The 20340-nt window shown below is 53.5% G+C and overlaps 2 protein-coding genes across 37 annotated transcripts in view; one reads left to right on the top strand and one right to left on the bottom strand.

Moving 5' to 3' along the window:
* PCBP2 (poly(rC) binding protein 2) overlaps window positions 1–4127 on the top strand; it is a 22427-nt gene extending 18300 nt beyond the window's left edge. For 19 of the 29 annotated variants that reach the window (XM_064591188.1, XM_064591184.1, XM_064591178.1 and 16 more), the window contains one exon: window positions 126–3749. In XM_064591188.1, coding sequence (XP_064447258.1) covers window positions 126–477 — 352 coding nt within the window. In that variant the 3' untranslated portion in view covers window positions 478–3749. Of the gene's footprint in view, window positions 1–125 lie in introns of all 29 variants that reach the window. The other 10 variants (XM_045873321.3, XM_045873323.3, XM_045873330.3 and 7 more) reach the window with 1 other exon arrangement.
* On the bottom strand, window positions 3993–20340 carry MAP3K12 (mitogen-activated protein kinase kinase kinase 12). 8 transcript variants are annotated; one of them, XM_064591162.1, is made up of 17 exons: window positions 20142–20340; window positions 16959–17090; window positions 12970–15581; window positions 10580–11061; window positions 10092–10275; window positions 9716–9907; window positions 9282–9440; window positions 9010–9168; window positions 8296–8404; window positions 7977–8086; window positions 7732–7848; window positions 7471–7608; window positions 6640–7264; window positions 6379–6449; window positions 6017–6290; window positions 5465–5580; window positions 3993–5332 (listed from the first exon to the last, which is right to left on the bottom strand). In XM_064591162.1, exons 3-16 carry the CDS (start codon window positions 12972–12974, stop codon window positions 5482–5484), a joined length of 2724 nt encoding a protein of 907 aa, XP_064447232.1. In that variant the 5' UTR covers window positions 12975–15581; window positions 16959–17090; window positions 20142–20340; the 3' UTR covers window positions 3993–5332; window positions 5465–5481. The 8 variants fall into 8 exon arrangements, with proteins under 8 accessions (XP_064447232.1, XP_064447229.1, XP_064447234.1 ...); XM_064591159.1 differs by having other exon boundaries at window positions 3993–5580; XM_064591164.1 differs by having other exon boundaries at window positions 3993–5580; window positions 15427–15581.

Below are 20340 nucleotides of genomic sequence, written 5' to 3'. Positions count from 1 at the left end.
CTTCCTAATTTGCAGCCAGAGGCACTTAACTGATAACAAGCGGTTTTTGTCCTGTACTTTTTCCCTTTTGTGGTCTTCCCTTCCACCCACCCTTTTTTTTTTGTTCCTTTTTTCCTCTGTTACAGTTTAGAAAACGCTAAACCCTCCTCCCAGGCAGCCTCCGTCACGATCCCTGATCACCTCAGCATCAACCTCTCTCAACCCTCCACCCCTTCTTCTTCTTCTTCCTCCTCCACCACCACCCCCTCGCTCGCCACAGCGGGGACCTCCGACGCACCCTCCAGCCTCCCCAACCCTCTTCCGACCGCCCCTTGTGTCTCCAGTCTGCTTGGCATGAAACCCATCCCTCTCCTGGCTCTAAATGTTGTGTCTGCTGCTAAGGGTACCGGGGCTTCAGCTACCGCCACCACCACCTCTGCCGTGCCATGTGTAACTAACAAACTGAAAGGCGAGAAACAGAGATTCTCCCCCTACTGATTGAATATCTTGAGGCACCCCCTCAAGCACTCTTGGTTCATTTTGGTTTTCTTTGTTAACATTGGTGAGAACCGAACAATTGTGAGCTTGTGACCGTTTCCTTTTTACTATTTGGGGGCATAACAGGGTGGGGGTGGGGGTAACGGTAACCTGGGGTTAGGGTTAGGCCATTTCATCTGAGTGCCTGTTTCAGAGTCTGACTTGTTGAATTCTTTATCTAGAGCCACATCTTGCTCTTCCTTTTCATTCTGTTACTTTTTTGTAGCTTTATTCTGCATTGCAATATAACAATGTGTTAGGCTCTGTGTTAATGAATAAAAGCTTCTCCATTAACCCTTTTTTTTTTTTAATTATTTAATGGTTAAGTTATCAGCAGGCCGTCTTGGCCAGATTTGTGTTTCTAGCTGTAATAAAGTTGCCACAGTAAGAACTTTAGTTGACTTTGTGCTGTGAAGGGCAAAGGGGTGGGAACTTGTGACCTGTGGCTACTCAACTAGGGAGTCTGTAAGACTCACTCGGGCCTGCTGTGTCCCTCGTGAATTTAGTAGTAGTCCTTGGTCATTCCCCACAAAAGAAGATGAGCCTGTAGCAGGTTACATCCTGAGGGTCTTCTTCATTGGCATTAAGCTGCTTTAGTGAAGACCAATTTCTCTGACTTCTCAGATCGATCCGTTGCCTTGCCAACAGCAGCAGGTAACAAGGGTGTCCATCCCAAGATTGTTTCCTCTGGTGAGTGGTTACTGTGAGGATCTTTTACAGAGCATACATATAAAGAAGTTACTTCTTGACCTAGAATGGGGAGGCAAGTTGGAAAAAGTCTAATAAAGTTTGCTGGCTTTTGTCTGCATTTCTCTGAATGAGAAGTATTCCTCTTCCTGTGACACTGGGTAAATCTTGAACAACCAACCTGTAACATCACCCAAAATTTGACAGGATTCTCCAGTCATCCTAAAGCCACCCTGATTACTAAGTCCCTTTACCCTTCCTTCCATTCCCTGCCCCCCTCCTTCTGTCTCCCACCAACCCTGTCATGAGTAGAAATTATAAACTTAGATTTAGAAGGAACCTTTAAGATCAACTGCAATTCACCAGTCCACTCATTTATCAGATTAAAAAAAAAAAAAGCCTTGGAGAATTTAAATTCACAGATCACGTGAGTGACTAATCAGCACTAACAACTTGTGCTTTACTTTTACTCAAGTGTATTTTATCTCCTTGAAGTCTTATTTTCCTTACACTAAGACCACAGCTATCTCTCCATTAAAGACTAGAAATGGTGTAGGTATGATGGCAGAAGGCCTTTGATGGTCTTCTATTCAACCTGAAAGCATATGGCTCTTCCTTAGAGCATTAGAGAATTAGTGTAGAGATTTTTTTTTCTTGTTGATCTTTTCCCACATCTCATTTGGTTTATAGTATTTAAAAAAAAAATTGCTGATAAGTATTGCAGTGTGTTGTCTCATGGCGTTGTGGTCCCTCAATCCCAGATTTGGCTTATGAAACTAGTGTTAACATGTCCCAAGGCTGCACGAAGGACTAGAGGAGCAGCCTTCTTTTCACTGTCCAGATAGTTTCCTCTTTGTTAGTTGCTGGTTGCTCCTTTGTCATATGGTCCAGCTGTCCCTTAATAAGCTCTCTCTAGGACTTAAATTTTGCTGGTACCAGCTCCCCCCAGAGACCAGGTTTTATTTTATCTAGTTCTTGATTAGAAGGAATCTTTACCTAATGAGTACTCCCTAACGGAGGAGTGCAGGGAAGGAGGCAGGTGTTTAAGATGCAGCTGCCACCACAACTTGGTGTTAAATTTTAAAAAATTTTTTGGGTCCCTCATGTCCTATTATAGAGTCCTTAGCATGATACTTCGGTTGGGTTTTCCCTTCTTGCCCTCCCTCCACCCCGTGCCTCAATCACTGTTTAGGCTGTATATAAATTCTGGATAGTTCTTTTTGAGCTCTTTTTGTTGCCAGAGTGCCATCACCTTCTTGCATGAACTTAATTTTCTTTAGGTAGGTCCTACATCTAAACTGTTTACAGCAGCTCCTTCCTGAACCTTCACTCCCCACTAAACTCTTAGGTTCGGCTTACTGCTTATATTGCCCTAGGTCATCCTATTTTGAGATTGGCAAGAATCTGCCCCCTTTAAAAGAACTAACTATATTCCTTCCCCTTAATGTTGAGGTAGAAATACCATTTCAGACTGAAATACAGTTTGTAGTTGAAGGACCTATTTCCTGGTTCTTGGGTGTTGTGTTGTCTTCTCCAGCCCCTCCGGCTTTGCATTGTTGTGGAAGGCATAGAGATTGCAAAGTACCATTCATTTTCTCTTGACTAGATACCACAAATAGGTTATGCCAGTCAGTTGGAAATCCTAATGAAATAAATTTATGAATTGAAACTGAGTCTTACACACTTAGTTCTATTCAAAGCGGGAGCTAAGATTTGCTGGGTATATAATACTCCGTGAAGCAGGCTATAAATACCTAAATAATTTTCCTTCAGAGTTCAGAATTGGGTTCCAGGACCTCAAATGATACATTTGAGACAGAAAGGCATTGTAGCTGGCTGGGTATGTTTGAATGGAGAGTTAGCTTAAGGATTCCAAGGTTTGGGAGCTTCTGGAAGGAACCAGGGAATTGTTGAAACATGCGGCTTCTGCTTTTGAAGTCTGAAGACGATAGGTTGGGTGTAATTCTTGACTATATTTACTATACCTGCTGTTCCCTTTTTAACATCCCCTAGCGTTTAAAAACTATATATTATCTCTGAATAGGAATAGCCTTCATCATGCTAGAGAACCCCAGAGCTGAAGCCTTTGTTGCTCTGTCTCAACATTAGCTTCATGAGGCTACTTTCAGATAAAGGGTTCCTAAACTGCTTTCTCTCAGTAGCTTGGGAGGAGCTAAAATAAGCTTAACAGTAAAGAAAAGGTACTTCTGTGTAGTAGGATCCTGTAAGAGGAGGTTTTAGTGTGTGGCATACTTTTGGAAAGCATTTAACATCTCCCACAGATTAGAGGAACACCCACTGTTGGTAACCAGAGTCTGTTTCCTTCAGTTCTGGGATAATTTTCCTCAGAAAGCTTGGGTTACAGGGGTTATGAGATCATGGCACCAGTTAATCCAAGAAATCTTAAAATGCCCCCCTTGACATTGAAAGTTTCGGAGGTGAGGTACATACGCTGGGCATTCAGAAAACTAACTTTGAGTTCTTGTTTATTTTTTGTGTTACAGGCTTTCCTCGGAGACGGGTGGCATGGGGAGCAGCTAGAACAATGCAGATTCATCCATAATCCCTTTCTGCTGTTCACCACCACCCATGATCCATCTGTGTAGTTTCTGAACAGTCAGCGATTCCAGGTTTTAAATAGTTTGTAAATTTTCAGTTTCTACACACTTTATCATCCACTCGTGATTTTTTAATTAAAGCGTTTTAATTCCTTTCTCTGTTCAGCTGTTAATGCTGAGATCCATATTTAGTTTTATAAGCTTCTCCCCCCCCTTTTTTTTTGGCTCATGAATTTTTTTTTCTGTTTGTCATGGAAATGTAAGAGTGGAATATTAATACATTTCAGTTTAGTTCTGTAATGTCAGGAATTTTTCAAAAAAATTAAAAGATGGACTGGAGCTTTTTCTTTGTGAATAGAAACTGGATGCCACAGTGATTCATGTGGGTTTTATTCCTGTTGTCTTGCTGTTCTTTTTGCACCTTTTATGCCTCAAAGGACAAGGACCCTGCTTGGGTTTTGAATATAAGCCTTTATTCCATTAAGATGTTACCTTCTGTTTTACCACTCCATCTTTTTTTTTGTAGTCCTTGAACTAATTTTCCCTTTATCCTGCCTTGCAGAGTAACCAAATAGCTGTCGCAAGCTAGCTGTGTGCCCTTTGTCCGAAAGTGCGGGGGTCACGTTTACCTCATTTTCCTAGGACTGGTCTGCAAAGACTAAGAGCACCTCCACTGGGTGGGCAGGGCCTGGGGAGGGATGCACGTGCATACTGTGGAAGCAGTTGGATGCATTGCCGGGCATGTCTGACCCATCCTTGGCCAAGCTGAAAACCAGTCTCTTGTTTGGAATAACTGTTCATTTACAGTTCTCTCCATAAGAAGAATGTGTGTTTTGACATTTTCTGTTTTCCTACTAAAGTCCTTCCAGAAAGATGTACCTGCTACCATTTATGCAGATCATTTTAGAAGGTTGGAACTTTAAGTGATGTTCATTTAGTGGGGAAAAACATAAAAGGAGGGAAGAACTTGTCCAGAGTCCTCAGATAATGTCTGGAGCCCAAGGCTCCTACTTTGACCATGTGTACTACCCCATACATTCGCCAAGAAAACCCTCAACAGCTGGGCCTGCATGGAGTGGTTATATTTTAAGATTTTTTCACAGGGGTTACAATATGACAGTCCCCACCCCAGTCAGGCGCCAGGATAAAAGCAGGGACTTAAAACATCATCCCCTTTCTTCAGCCTGAGCCATCACATGCTTTCACAATCTCCTAAGCTCCCCCTAGGCCCTAAGCCAGGGCTTGGGCAGAGAAATGGAGGGACAAAGAAATTAGTTACATCGCCACCTGAGAAACCTCAGAGGGGAGGACCCAGCCTTCGCCTCCCTCCTCCCAAGTGCAAAATGTGTAAACAGAGTAAACGGAAAACAAAAAAGTGCAGTCTAAGTGGCTCCCTTTCCTCCTCCCCAGGGTTAGGGGGAAAAGAGTATAGAGGAACATAAGAGGCAAGTCTGGCTTTTCTATTGCCTTACCGCTCGCTGAACATAATGGGGTGAAGCAGGAAGGGGCCAGTTTGCCCGTACCCACAGCTCTAGGGTAATACTTGTCCATTTCCACAGCTGCCGGTAGCCCTAGAATTTATCAGGTGAATTGGTCAGGGGTCAGACTCCCTTGAGCCTGACTTAAGGCTGGGACAGCCCCATCTTTCTCTGTTGATTATGTGGCGCTTATATATTATTTATATAAATAATTTCTCTATGTACAGGAGTAAGAGTGGTTTTCATGGAGGGAGGGAGGCTGGAGGCTGCAAGGCTTCACCACTGTTGGAGTTGTCCAGTTCAGTGCTGTCACAGTCTGAGTCCTCGTTATTGGGAGGGCCCTGTGAAGAAGAGTAGAAGTGCAGTGAGGTGAGGCTCGGTAGCTCTTGGCGTTACGGATGGATTCCTTCAGGATCCTTCACTGAGGTCTTTGTAATAGCCCGCAGCTCGCTGATTTCACGGTCTTCGGATTTCAGTGGCTGAGGCCATGAAATGCCAAGGCACCAGGTTCCCGGTGTCAGGATTTGTCCCGGCTGGGATTTCGAGCTATCGTACAAGCAACACTGCTAACCTACGAACCATACCATACGCTCTATACCTTGGGCCTCTCAAAGTCTGCTCTGTGGATATTTGCTCCTTGGTACGGGAGGAACTGGGCTCCCATACTGAGTGACTTGGAGGCTAAATACCTGTCTTTCTGCTGTCTTCATCTATCCGTTAGGTCCTAAGTAACTAAGCATCTGCTCCTTAAAGTATCTAGTTGTCTCTGTGACTCACCTGCTCCCCTCTGGGTAGGTCCTGGTGTGGGATGGGTTGGGAGCTGGGTTCGGGGCCAGGAACCACCTCTGATGCAGGTGGGTCCAGTGGGATTTCTGAGCCCTGGGAACACATGTCATCAGACCGCTCATCTGGCCGCTCGTCGGTGTTGGTACTGCCAACTTCAGGTGTACCACTGGGGGAGGGCTCACTGGCTGTGCCCTCCTCCCCATCAGATGGATTCTCGGAGCTGAAGGTGGACAGTGACTGGCGCATGTTCAGGCCTTGAGGCCACCTGTGTGTTGGAGAGGCCGGGGTCACGGTTGGCACACCGCAGCCCCCAAAGCAAAACACTGTCACCCCTCCCGTGCTGTGTCACTCACCTCTGGCTTGAGGGCAGCTCTACCTCACTGTCCACCTCTCCTTCCTCTTCCTCTGATGAGATGCCACGTTTCTGCAGGAGAGAGGAGTGGACTGTGGTCAAAAGCGGAAAGAGGTCAGCAAGGGCCCAAGAGAAGGGAACATAGTCAAGGGGTAAGTAGGGAATGGCTTCAGATGAAGACCTGATACAGGAGATGGGCTATGGACGAGGGCCCCAGGGAGAGGAGGAAAGGGCAAGAGCTTCAGCACGCCCCGTACTTTACCTGGCTCCGGGTGACGGCAGCCCTGTACAGCAGCGCGGCTGGGGTCAAGTGCTGGGACCCAGCCCGGCTTCCTCCCCGTCCCGCCGTCCCTTCCCTTCCAGTTCCCAGCAGCCCCACAATGTCACCAGGCCCTGCTGGTGGAGGTGGCTCCCCTTTGGCTCCCCCAGGTGAATCTGGGCTGGTGGAGCCAGGTGCTGAGCCCTCACTTGGCGGGGTGTCTCCCCGGGCTGGAGGCGGTGAGCCAGGATCCCCAGCTCCCCCTGTGGCCCCGCGGCCCCGGGCTCCCAGTGCTGCTGACAGCAGATCCGGGGACGATGAAGACATCTTTCGCAGCAAGAGGTCATGGTGGAGCCCACGCAGGGCCGGAGGGCAGGCCTCCCAGGCTGAGGGTCCCCCTCCTAGCCCCCCTGGGCTGCCTAGTCCCCCAGGTTCATGGGGTGGCAAAGCTGCACGAAGCCCAGGCAGGTCTCCACAGCTGCCCTTGGCGCTGGCCTTGCGGTGACGAGTCTTGCCACGACGACTCCGTCCTGGTGAGGGGGGGCCCTTAGGACACCCGGGAAGCCCCACCCCACTCAGGGCAGCATCAAGTTTAGGTAGCAAAGATTCAGTCTTGAGGATATCTGGCCTGGTAGGGGAGGGAAAGTACAAGTCTGAGATGAGCAAAGTTACCAACCTGAAAGCCCTCCCTAACCTCGGGTAGTACAAAGTCCTTCTCCCCCCCCCCCCCCCCCCGCCCCAGCTCAGTCTTCTGGGCATCCTTGCTCTCCATCCCTGCTTCTAGCACTCCCCCTGCCATTCTTAAACCTCAACACTTCTAAACTCTGGTCCCACCTTTTACTGTGGGGTGACAGTTTCTGTGGGACATTCCTCTTCTTGATGAGCTTCTCCATCGTGTTCCCATGCAGGAGGCCTCGGGAAGGGTGTGACTTAAGCAGACCTGGGCATCTCCGCTCTAAAGCTTGTTCTCTCCTAAAGACAACATAACCTCAATTGGGCATGTGATCAGACAGAAAGGGGGACCCAGGCTCAGTAGGTTCTCTGTGTCACAGCTCCATGAACACAAGATTTGGTGCACAGGGCGCGTACGATTACCTGAGCAGCTCCCGCTCCTTGAGCTCCAGCTGCAACATGAGGGCATTAAGTTCCATGTACAAGTTGTTGGCTCTCTCCAGCTTCCGTTCGTAGTGCTCCCTGATGTCCAAGGCGTGTCTGAAACAGGCAGAAGGGTCTCTGAGGTGAGCTAGCATCACCTGGTGCCGTAATTGGTCCCAGTCTCTGGGAACTGGTCCACGGTCCCTGCTGTTGACGAAATCCCCTTCCCAGACACAGGCCCACACCTGAGCTCCTCCCTCCTCCGCATCACCAGCTCCTCTTCTAGGCGGTGCAGACAGGTCCCTTCTGACTTAATTTTTTCAAAGTGCAGCTTTACCTCTTCACGCCACTCTGCCTAGGGGGTGAAGAGACAGGGGTGAGGGACCTCCCTTGAGCTGCAGACAGGGAGCCAAGTAGGAGCAGGCACGGGACTGGTCAGGACGGGGTCTCGGCCCTTAAGAGTGAACCTACCACTCTGTCCGCCCCTCCCCACCTCCCCTCAGAGGGCCTCGTCCTCTGCAGACGGGGGAGTTGGGGTACGCTTTTTCCCCGCCCACAGCACACCTGGGACTTAAAGTAAGTCTCCTGGGGCGTGGAGAGGACGTCAGCCGAGGCGATGTCCAGGTGCAGCAGGATCTGGCGGAACGACGGACGATTTCTTGGTTTGCTGTTCCTGGAGGGCATGGAGTTTGGGGGAGACGGAAATTTTAGGGACGACCAGAAAGGAACTAGAGCATCCTTTCCCAAAGTGGGCCCTGCAGAACAGCATCCTGGAATGTGCTCTGTGACCGAAGCCCCTTGTCCACTAGCTTTACTATCCGTTAGTACATCGAAGCCTGCAGTAGGGAGACCTCTTTAATCCTATTTTCCAGACACCTTTTTCTGAGTAACTCCATTCAAAGAAACACACTTTGGGAAATGGTTAACCAAAGATTAGAAATCTAGTCAACCTCCCCTCAAGTCTAGGTTCCAAGCAAGGCTCGAGGACCCTCCTTCCTGTGTTCTAAGGCAGCCAACTCGAGGCTCCAGCCGCCCTTCACAGGTGCACCCCGGCTGCTCTGGCTAGCTGGGACTGGTGTCCCCCTTTTACACACCAGGAAATGGGCTCAGGGAGGATGGCACTTGCCCAAGGCTGCACAGAGTTTTGTCTCAATCATACGAGGGAGTTGTGTCCCTCTTGCCCTGTTCAGGATTCTGGGCCCGGAGGCCTGGGTCCTAGGTGCCGTCTAACCGCCAGAAACCAGCCGTGGCTTTCCAGCTTTGCCAGGCCGTCCTTACCAACACTGGCGAAGCAGGATTTTGAAGCCGTCTGGGCAGCTGGAGGGCACAGGCAGATGGAGACTGTTGCTCCCCACACCCCAGATGATGGCTGAGGAGTCTACGTCTTTGTAGGGGATCTCACCAGTCAGCAGTTCCCACAGCACCACACCAAAGGACCTGGGGAGGAGAGGGGACATCCCTTGGGAGGGGCTCCCTCCAGAGGCCCTGGAAGCCCCCTCCTTCCCTGGGGTTGGCCACCTGCCCGTCTCCGTCCTCAACCTGGCCCTCACCAGATGTCGACCTTCTCGGACACGGGCTCGTTGCGGATCACTTCAGGGGCCATCCAGGCTACCGTCCCTGCAAAGGACATCTTGGTGCTCTTGTCACTCAGCTCCTTGGAAGTGCCAAAATCGGAGATCTTCACCACATCGTCGTACGTGATTAGCATGCTGGTAAAGATTGTAGTCAGCTGGGGGCCAGGCCCCTCCACACCTCATCCAGCTGCAGCAACTCTAACTTTCTCTTTTAAGTCATTGGGGACACCCAGAGGCCGGGGGCTTGCCACAGCCCTCCCGAAATAGGGCTGTCATTTGGGAGGGGTTTTTGAGATGGCCACACGGACTTAGGACAGGGTCTGGAAGCAGGGAGACGGCTACACTGACAGGTGAGGTCACCTGCAGGAGACCATGCACATCAGCTTCTCTGTGCTTGCTGGCTTACTCACTTGGGGGACTTGAGGTCTCTATGGATAATCTTGTGCAGGTGCAGGTAGTTCATGCCACCGGCGATGCCCATGGACCAGTCAACCAGCAATGAGGGGGTGACAGGGCGGCCAGCCCGCAGTACCTCATACAGCTGGCCCTGGGCGCAGAACTCCATGAGGATGCAGTAGCAGGGAGCCTGGGTGCACACGCCCCTGGGGGCCAAACAGTGGCGTCAGGGCCTGGGCCAGCCTTGCGTGCCCCTGATTCACACTTGGAACCCCGTTCCCACCCAGCCCCTTTGGGCATCGCCTTTAGGGAAGGCGGGGGGCCTGACCCCTGCCGCCCAAGCGGCTCCCTGCCCACAGCCCCGGCTCCAGCCCCTGCCCCGGACCTTACTTGAAGGTGATGATGTTGGGGTGCTTCAGCTTCCGCAGGTGCTTGATGTCCGTCTCCTTCAGGTCGCGTACCTTCTTCACAGCCACCTCCTCCCCGTGGAAGCGCCCCAGGAAGACAGCGCCCTGGGCCCCTGAGCCCACCCACTGCAGGTCCAGGATCTCCTCAAAGGGGACCTCCCAAAGGTCTGTGAACAGGAGACGCAGTGCCACAAGGCTCAGAGAGAGCCACGCCAGGCTCTCAGGATGGTCAGGCCCGGGGAGAGGCCGAGTCATAGGACTCGGCGGCCGAGGCCGGAAATGAGCCGCAAGAGGCCAAGGCGGCGAGGTCTGAGGGACCCGGTGAGGAAATGAGCGGGCGCCCTGCGGAGCAGGGAAGCCCAGGGCCCATGGGCGGAGGAGGGGCCGCGGCTGCGCTCTAGGGGGACAGGGTCCTCGGGCGATGGGATGGGGCTGTCCGACAGATGGCGGGGAGACGAGGGCTCGGCCTACCTTCCTGCTGCTGCTTGTGCTCTGTGGAGTAGGCTTTGCCGATCATGGTCCAGACGGGGCGCAGGCAGCCGAAGAGCCCCTCCAGGAAGCCGCTGCCGCTCTGACACTGCAGCCGCACCTCGTCGGCTCGGGCGCGGGACGCGCGGCTCTCAGGCGACCCCGGGGCTCCCCCGGGGCCCCCCGCGTCCTGCTCGTGCAGCTGCAGGACACTATTGGCAAAAGGCTCAGGGGGCGGCTCTCCACCTGGGGAGGGGCTCGGGCCGCCCCCCCCCTGCCCACCGAGCGGCACCACATCTCGAAGCACACACTGGGTAGGCGTCAGGTCCTTCTCCGGGGTGCAGTCGGAAGTGTCCGGGTCGAGCTTGCGCATCGACGCCTCGCTTAGGGTGGACACGAAACCCCCGAAGGAAGGGGAGGGCGTGCGGGTCTCATGGAGGCAGGCCATGGCCTCTGGGCCCGGGGGCGGTGGCGAGCGCTGGGCCCTGTGGGAACGGAGCGAGGCCGGGTGGTCAGCCTGGGGTGCGCCAGCTTGGAGGGCCTCACCTTGGAGGCAGAAGCCTGGTGGGGGAGCTGGGCTCCCAACGGCCCTACTGGAAATAGCACTTGAGCTTCACTCGCCTCAGGTACCCGTCGCTCTCCGCGTCTCACCTGGGACCCATCTTGGTCACCTGATACACGGGCTTCTCTCCAGCGTCTATTAGTAACGTACCTGAGGGTCATCCTCACGTAGACACGGGGAAGAGCCCTGCTCAGGTACGGACTGGTAAGATCGGTCGGAAACTCGAGTACTGTGGTAAACAGGCTCGGCCCCTTCTCCTTGTAAGATGACTGTAGTTCCCCTCTGGAGCTCATATTTCTGTCACCCGAAGCTCCCACGCACACGCGGAGGGCACCGAAGCGTCTCGCAGACACACACCGTTTGCCCAGCCTTAGGCACACGATAGTAACACCCCTAGGTCTCCCTCACCCTGAAGCACACCCAGGTGACACGCAGGCACTCCGAGCTGACGTTCCTGGGCCTCCACAGGCTAGTGAGGCACCTGGGGCTCCCCCTCCAGTACTTACACGTGAGACGGCCGAGGCCCCCCAGGAGCACTAACCTCACGTGAGGGTCATCCTAAGGCACACTCGGGGCTCCCATCTGGGTCTCCCTCTCCAGTGCTCACAGGCACACACCTGGGCCTCGCCAAGGTAAGTGAAGCCTGCAACCCATCAGCTCTCCTATCCCCCGGCATAGTCGGGGGTGGGGGAGGGGGAAACAGGGCAGAACCATCCAGTGGGGGATACGGAAGCGGTGTCAGGACAAGCGGGAGCCTACTGCTTCATCCCCCTCTGCCCTGACGTCTGTTCTGCTATTCCCCCAGGGGGTCAGTTACAGAGGCCCTGTCTCCTTTCCTCTTCTCCACTGCCCCATCCCCAGCTCCCAAACCAAGTACCAGCTTTCCAGACAATGGAGAATTGTCCCGATTCTCATAACTAGGTGCTATTTAAAAAGTAACCATTAAAAAAAATCTGAATTCTAGGGACGCCTGGGTGGCTCAGTTGGTTAAGCATCTGACTTCAGCTCAGGTCATGATCTCAGGGTCCTGGGAGCGAGCCCAGCATCGGGGCTCCTCACTCAGTGGGGAGTCTGCTTCTCCCTCTTTTTTTTAAGATTTTATTTATTTGACAGAGGGAGAGTGAACGAGAGAAAGCACAAGCAGGGGTGTAGGAGAGGGAGAAGCAGGCTCCCCACTGAGCAGGGAGCCTGATGCGGGGCTCAATCCCAGGACCTTGGGATCATGACTTGAACTAAAGGTAGATGCTTAACCAGCTGAGCCACCCAGGTGCCCCTCAAATAAATAATTTTTTTTGAAGATTTTATTTATTTGACAGAGACACAGTGAGAGAGGGAACACAAGCAGGGCGAGAGGGAGAAGCAGGCTCCTGGCTGAGCAGGGAGCCCAATGTGGGGCTTGATCCCGAGCCGAAGGCAGACGCTCAGCCGACTGAGCCACCCAGGCGCCCCAATAAGTTTGTTTGTTTGTTTTTTTGACAGAGTGCACACAAGCAGGGGAAGCGGCAGGCACAGGGAGAGGGAGAAGCAGGCTTCCTGCTGAGCAAGGAGCCAGACTGGGACTTGATCCCAGGATGCTGGGATCCTGACCTGAGCCGACTGAGCCACCCAGGTGCCCCAAATAAATAAAATCTTAAAGAAAAATCTGGGGGTGCCTGGGTAGCTCAGTGATTAAGCATCCAACTCTTGATTTTGGCTCAGGGTCTGAGATTGAGCCCTGTGTCAGGCTCCATGCTTAGAGGAGTTTGCTTCTCTCCCTCTCCCTGTGCGCTCTGTCTCTCTCAAATGAATAAATGTTTAAAAATAGGATCTCAATTCTAGCCTTGCCTCTTACCACATACTGGCTGTGTGACCTCGGGCAAACCGGATCTGGGCCTCAATTTCTCCATCTGTACAAAGGGATAAACTAGCTGTCACTCAGGCACAGCGAACTCTTCAGTCTATACCAAACTTGTCCAGAGCTTGGCATCTGGAGTCATTCTAGCCTTCTATCTCCCTCCACATCTCGTCAGCTAACAAATCATGAGATGTGAGGATTCCTGAGGACAGTGATGCTCTAACTGTTCCTCATAATAGGGTCCTTCCTGAACGCCTGCCATCAGAGCCTCCGAATCACCGCGGGAGAGGAGTGACAGGAATCTACACATAAAAAGGGGGTCACCGGATGATGACACAGACCGACACAGAGGTTTGGCACTTCTGATGGTATCAGCTCTTTTAAGACATTTTCCAGGCTTCTCAAGGATTTTTCAGTGGCTCTGGGTGGGCCTGAAATCTGCATATTTAACAAGCACCTTAGGTAATTCCTACTTGAATTTGGCCCATTTGAAAAGCTCTGACCCAATGCTGGTCTGTTCTCTCCAGTCCCATCTTACTGTCTTAATTCAGTCCTCTTCATCTGTGTCAGCTAGCCCAGGACTGCCTCTTAGTCTCCCAATACTTACACAGGCCCCCCACCTCCATTTTCCACCATCCTTTAGAAGGATCTTCCTAAAACACAAATTGGCCAGCACCCCCTCTTCTGCTTCAAACCCTTTAATAACCCCCTACTGCCGTTGGTGCCGCAGCCTTATCTCCATGCTCTGGTCGCTCCCCAGCCTCGTCTCCCACCGCTGTTGGTACCCGGGCCACACAGAACTGACATCAGGCTACAACAGGCTTTGTGCCAGGGCACCTAATGAGAATGGCTAACTCTTAGGGAAGGCTTACTATGTACGTTAGCCTCTGTCCATAGGCGCATTAGCTCATTTAATCCTCAAAACGAAACTCACCCCAAGAGACAGGTATTGGATAATCTGCCCAGGGTGCCCTCTCCTAGGAAAAGGCTCAAGCTCCGCCCCGGGCGTTCTCTGCATGGAAGGCGCCTCTCATGCCCTAGCTCTCCAAATCTCACTTCATCCTGCAAGTCTCCCTCTCTGCGCATCCCCCCCCCGCCCCCCGCTCTGAGCTGATGTCCCTTGTGGGCTGGCACGGCCCCCTGTACCTCCTCCGTCATGGCTCCCATTATCCTGGAGGTACTGTGTGCTCAGGCGCCCGGCCCCTCTGACAGCCTGCACTCCCTGAGACCCCGACGCTCCCGCAGGGATCCCAGGCTTCGCACAGCACGCGCGCGCAGGCAGGACGGTCGTCTTAAAGGCCGCCCCTACCCTACGGACGCAGTAGCTCCTTGGCTCTTCACCACCACCCAGGGAAGGAGCTGTTACCGTCGGTCCCTTTATATTCTTGAGGAAACTGAGGCTCAGAAAGCTTAAGTCACAGTCAGATCCAGCCTCTGAATCCTCAACATAGCCTACGAGATAGCGGCGCCGTGGAGGGACTGGATGTACACCGTAAGGCCAATGACAAACACAGGCAAAGAATTTACTCTGCAGGATCCTAGGGCTTTCGCCTGCGCCCCCAAGCCGGGCCTCGCGGGCGCTCCCGCCGGGCTGGCCGGCCAGGAGGGCAGGCTGGATCGGGCCGTCCGCGGGTCCCGCGGGAAGCCCCAGCAAGGGCCCTTCGAGGCGGGGAGGAAGGGGTTACGGCCCCAGCGCCCCCTCCCCCTTCCCGACCTCCTTCCCGGCCGTCACGTGGCGCGGGGCGCGTGGCTGGAACCGGGGCGGGGGCCCGGCTGCGGAAGGAGGGGTCCGGGTGGGGAAGGGGAGGGGACTCAGCGAGTTGGGGGAAGCGCTGGGCGCTGCGGCGTAACCATGACGACTGGGCCCGAGGCGGCGTGTGAAGTCACCAGGACAAGATTAGCCCAGAGTCACGTGAGCGGCGGGGGCGGGGCTGCACCTGAGCTCCGCCCCTGACCCGGGCTGGCCTAGGCGCTGGTGGCCGGGATGGCTGCGGGGGTCGCCGGCGTGGACCCCCTGCCCCTTCATCCGGCCGCCTGTGTGCTGCCCGCCTTCGCATACCTCCCTCGACCCCTCATGCAGACAAATCTTGGGCCCGGGCACCGAGCGGAGGGAGAGCGATAGGTGTTGGAGAGAGGGGACTTGGGTTGGCCTTGGGGCAGCAGTGCCACAGAGAAAGCAGGCGATGGGGAGATAGGGAGACGGACACAGAAAGGGCGACAGGCACACCCAGAAAGCGGAGGGGGTGAAGGGGGGGCGCAGCGGAGAGATTCAGAGACGGAAACAGTAAAGAGCAGGGAGAATCAAATGGGAAAAGGATGGATGGAACACCTGAATTTGAAAAGCAGAGAGGAAACAGAGAAAGTAGCGGAGAAAGAACCGGAAAACGCGGAGACCATCTGTGCCCTTCCCAGTTCTTTCCTATTTAGAAGCTGAGCCTTGACTAGGCACAACACCTGGATTTTTAAAGGAAGTTCTCAGTCTTCATGTGGTGTTTGGCAACTAGGAGTTTTAGGCAGAGAGAGGGTGACATGCTCAGGCACTTGCCGCCAAGCCTCCCTCCAGTTCACCAGGCTTCCCCAGAGGCCTCGCTGGTATCCAGGGCTAGCAACTAGGGAGACAGGGAGAGAAGCCATTTCACCTGTTTGTCTTTTAGGGCAGTGGGAGTACCTGAAGAAGTAGAAGATGTGATCTGGGGAAAGGGAGGGAATCTAGCCAGGCTCCTCAGGCCACCCCCATCCTGTTCTTAGGCTAATACAGCTCCTCCAGATTGACCTGAGGGAGTCGGGGAAAGCCAGGCCCCAGGGAGCTACAGTCAACTGGAGATTCCTCTCCCAACACACAGCCCCTCTCAGTTTCCTTTATCTCTGACCTGCCAGCTGTGTCCCACTGCCCCCCAGCTGGGCCCTGGCGCCGGGGCTTTGGGGGCATATCATGCTAGGAGCCCCTGGCCTAGACATTCGGTCACCCTGGGGGAGGGGAACTGTCTCCCTGGCCATCAATTATGCAGAACATGGAGGAAGGGCAGAGATGTGACAGGAGGGGGTGGATATCTCCATCATTCTGTCAACCATATTTACCAAGTGCTTACTGTGCAGAATTCCAGATTGGGTGAGGGGACAGCGTGGTCCCTAAACTATACATCTGCCAGGGAAAGAGGCTCTCTGGACATCCTGGGAGGTCCTAACTCGGTTTCAGCTACCTGATTCTCTGCTGGTGATTCCCAGAGTGCCCCTTCAGGAGCCTGTGGTGGAGTGGGGGCAGGGAGGTCCCCCTGTTTATTCCTCCTCCTGGGTTCTCCTGCCTGAGGTGCTGGAAGCTTATGGCAAGGGAACCCTCTGAATTCTTTCTCCTACTGTCCTGTTCTAACAGCAGGATCTCAAGGCCGAGTTGCATGTCTGGCAGTCGTGGGGGCTCAGCTGAGAGGCCAGGCCATCTGTCTAAATTGTGGGTTCTCACACTGAGCACTCACCACTGTCCTGGACCTCAGTTTGCACTCAGGAAAAAGGAAGATTGCCCTTTTCTCTTGAGTGATGGTGGCAAGGAAAGTCTTCACAGGGAAAGGAAACCCAAAATTCTGGGGGGATGCTAGTTCCACCTCTACAGGCTTTGAGATCCTGACTGGACAAAGGACCGTGACCCCTCCTGACCTTGCCTCCTGGCCACTGGCTGTAGCTGTTTTTCTTTTTGGACACAGGATTCTTCTCAGATGGAAAGCACTACAGCTTTCTCAGTGCCTTCATCAGGGGGAAATGTCTTCCCCTGAGAATTTGGGGTAAACTGGAGATCACCTGTAAATCCAGCCCCCCCCCCACCTCATACAGGTCAAGCCCTGAGACCCCCCCTCACCACCACCACCTCTTCTTCCCATCAGCTGGGCAGTGACAGGGGGTGATGCTAATTAGGGAAAAAGCAAAACTTTGGATTTGGAGAGAGCTGTTTTGCCACGAGTTAAAGAATGTTACCCCTCCAAGTCTCCCAAGCCTACCTTCTGGGGTGGGGACGGTTAAGATGATGTGGGGAATGCCGTGAGCACAATGGCTGGCTCCTGGCTCTGTCCTCCTGGTTGGCTGGACACCAGGTCTGTCTTTGTGGATTCTGGAGAGGCCATCTCTTCTGTCTGACCAGAAAAAGGGAGACTGGGTCTCTGACCTTCTACTTCCACAGGACATTTCTCAGTCTCGGGTTCCAGGGAAACCAGGTCACAGTGGCAGTGGGGCGCTGGAGTCCCCAGTCACTACTCTCTTTGCTTCCAGACCCTCAGTCCTTCCTCTGCAGATCCTACCATTCCACCTCCTGTGGACTAAGGGAGAAGGCCTGCACTACATACTCACCCCCTGGCCAACATGGCCCAGGGTCATCCCTCAGCCCTACCCTTTAAGGTCAGAATGAAAGGGAAGGGAAAGGAGGGGGTAGGAGCAAGGTATGAAGGGCCACAGCATCCCTCCTACTAAGGCCCTCAGGTGGACCTGAAAGAAATTCAGCACAATTAAGCAAATAGTTCCTGAGGTGGATGTGCATTTAAAAAGATGTGGAAGACAAAAAATTATAAAGAAATAAAGATATAAAAAGATCTGGAAAGACAGATACCAACGTGTAACAGTTTCTAGGTAGGTGGAATTGTGGGTATTTTTATTTTCTTCCTGTGGCTTATCTATATTTTCTAATATTTCAGTAATAACTTTGAATTGCTTTTAAAATCATAATAAATCAATTTTGAACTGAAAATGAGGAAATAAAAATTAGCGTGCCCATCCGTTCCTGTCACCTGGCTTGGGACAGTGGGTGAGTGGGTAGCCTGGGAATCAGAGAGGCTTGGTTGATGTCCTGTCTCTGCTCCTCACAAGGCAGGCAACCTGGAGTAGGAGACTTCTGAACAAACCTGTCTCTTCTTTCTGAACTGGAACTGAGGTACCCCTGTCATACAGTGGTTGTACAGTCTAGAACACGGTGGCTCTGGATCAGACGGGCCTGGGTTCAAGACCTAAGCTCTTCCCCCAAACTGCTTTTCTGACTTTGAACAGATTACTTCTTTAAGTTTCCGTTTCCTCATCCCTAAGACAGAGATGATGAGAACACTCTTCAACTCTTAGTCTTGTTGTAACACTAGTGAGATAATCCCAGTAAAGTTCCTGGCCCAGGACCTGGCACACAGGAAGATCCCTAGAAACACGAACCATGCTGAAAGTGCCTAACAAGCAGGAGCAGGGTTTCTTTTTATAAATATGATTCCCCTCCCTTCTTCCCCTTTTCCTTGTCTGCAGTAGAGAGGGTACAGGTGGAAAGGGAGGTGGGCAACACAAGGGGAAAAAGGAGAGCAAAGAAAGAAGGAACCCAAGGCCAAGGGCTCTTTGTCCTGGGTGATCCTTAGGCTCCTCTGCCATAGTGTCCCTGCCTCATCACCTCCCCCCAACACAAAGATGACCCTGGTCCTTCTAGAAGCAAATGAGACAGAGAGACCAGTCGCTGTGGCCAACCTCTCATGAAGCCCACGTGTCACCTGCTGGCCCGTCTCCACGGTATCCTCCTTCTGCCCCAGGAGGGACTCCTAGTCCCTTCCTCCTCCCCAGGCCAGGCGGGGGGTGTTGGGGGGTACTGCATGTGAGATGCCACTGGGTGAGTCTGGGGTGGTGGGTACTAGGATTTAGGGTCCTCTTCTTGGCAAAGCCAGATGACCACATTATCACCTCCAGGAGAAGGACGGGGAACCAGCCGTTGGTTTTGAGAGGGGTCCTGCCATCCTTAGCTGTAGGGACACACAGGACGTCCAAAGCCAGTCCTTACTTAAACTTCTTGCCTCCTCTGCCCATAACTGGGTTTAATTCGGGGATGGGTATTTAGTTGTGGTTCATGGGGGCTGGAGTTGGGGTATCACACCTTTGGTCTCCCCAGCATCACCTCAGTTCCCACTGGGAGAATGGGTGAGTGGCAGGCTCGAGAAGGCAAGCACTTTTGGCCACCCTGAAGTGTGAGATGGGAAAGAGCAGGCCCTGATGAAGCTCTAGGAAACTTTGCTGTCTGGACAGGAAGGCCAGGGAGCGCTTGAGCCCTTTCCTTCCAGAATCCCTTGTGCTTGCCTTCCCTTGGTGTTACCCTTGGGCTGACAATCAGAGCTCCCCAGAGACACGAAGTCCATCCTGCGAGTTGGAAGGGAAATGTCATTTGGAGGGAGGCACTGGTTGTGGCTCAGAGGACTCTGGGTGGGGGAGAGACCTCAGGCACATGCCTTCTTGGTTGAGAGCCACCCACCCACTCTTCTCCCAAGAGGGAGCAGGTGTGGAGTTAAAGTCCCCAAAGGTGGGACTCCTCCTTCTATGTTAAGGGACACCCCACCAATTTCCTTCCACTGTGTACAGAGCCTCTGACCCCTTCTCTTCCCTTCCCTCAGCCAAGGCCATAGTTATCAGGAGTCACAACTGTGTGAAACAGATTCTTTCTTATTTTTCAGCCAAGGAGTTTGAGAAATGTGTGGGGGAAAGGGAGGAGGTTCCTGAAAGGCCTGGGCTGGGGAATTGGGTTAGGGGAGCCAGAGGAGATGGAGAGAGAGGGAGAAAACCACAAATGAATGGGGGAGGGGAAGAAGCAACAGCTGGATGGAGAGGGTGAATACCACAGCTGGAGGGGATTAGGGGCATCAGCGGGAAGGGGAAGAGGGCCATCACCTGGGCATCCAGGAACAGGTGCTCTCAGCCCATAATCCTCAGGTGCAGAGGGCTGGGTAGGGGAGAGGGGCTGGTGGTGAGGAGGACGGTGGGCACATCAGGCCCTGTCCTTCCTTTCCTTCCCTGAGGGGGCCCAAACTCTTCCTCCTCCTTCTCTCTCCCCCTTCTGGAGGATGAGTGGGAGGAGAGGAGGATGTTCTCTTGCCCGCTGTCCTTTAAGTCTGTCCCCCAGTCATCCCCCCACCCCCACCCCGTACGGTCCTTTCCAGCTCTGGAGGCCCTTCATCTCCAAGCTGGGCCGCGGCGTCCCTCCGCTCCGTTCCCCTCCTTCCCATCCCCACAGGCGTCGGGTCCAGGTCCCCAGTTTCCTCCGCCCCACAAGCTCAGCATCCCCGCGCCACCCTACCCCACCCCGCCACATCTGCATCCCGACCCTCCCTCCGTACCCGGATCCCTGGACCCGGACCCATCCCTGCCCCCCACCCCCCCCAACTCGGCCAGGCTCTCACCTCAGGGGCTCCGCGGCCGCAGCACAAAAGGCGGCGCTGCTGCAGCTCGGCTCCGGATGCTGCTCCCGCCTCCTCCTCCTTCTCCTCCTCCTTCTCTCCTCCCCCCGCTGCCCTCGACCGGACCCGGGGCGCTGTCACAGGCGAGGCTCGTGCGGTGTCCGGGTGCACGGGTGTCAGCCCCAGCTTTCTCCCCCCACCC

The sequence above is a fragment of the Mirounga angustirostris genome, unplaced genomic scaffold (genome assembly GCF_029215605.1).
Source record: "Mirounga angustirostris isolate CCGP_5_RB_7025 unplaced genomic scaffold, mMirAng1.0.hap1 SCAF_5, whole genome shotgun sequence".
Lineage (NCBI taxonomy): Eukaryota > Metazoa > Chordata > Mammalia > Carnivora > Phocidae > Mirounga > Mirounga angustirostris.
The sequence above is the reverse complement of the archived record's forward strand: the minus strand, read 5'-3'. Positions and strand labels throughout refer to the sequence as shown.

Coding starts and splice junctions, on each gene's coding strand:
- MAP3K12 (XM_064591159.1), bottom strand. Junction 9,908..10,091: donor CCCAACATCATCACCTTCAA/GTAAGGTCCGGG, acceptor TTTGGCCCCCAG/GGGCGTGTGCACCCAGGCTC. Junction 9,169..9,281: donor TCCGAGAAGGTCGACATCTG/GTGAGGGCCAGG, acceptor TCTCCTCCCCAG/GTCCTTTGGTGTGGTGCTGT.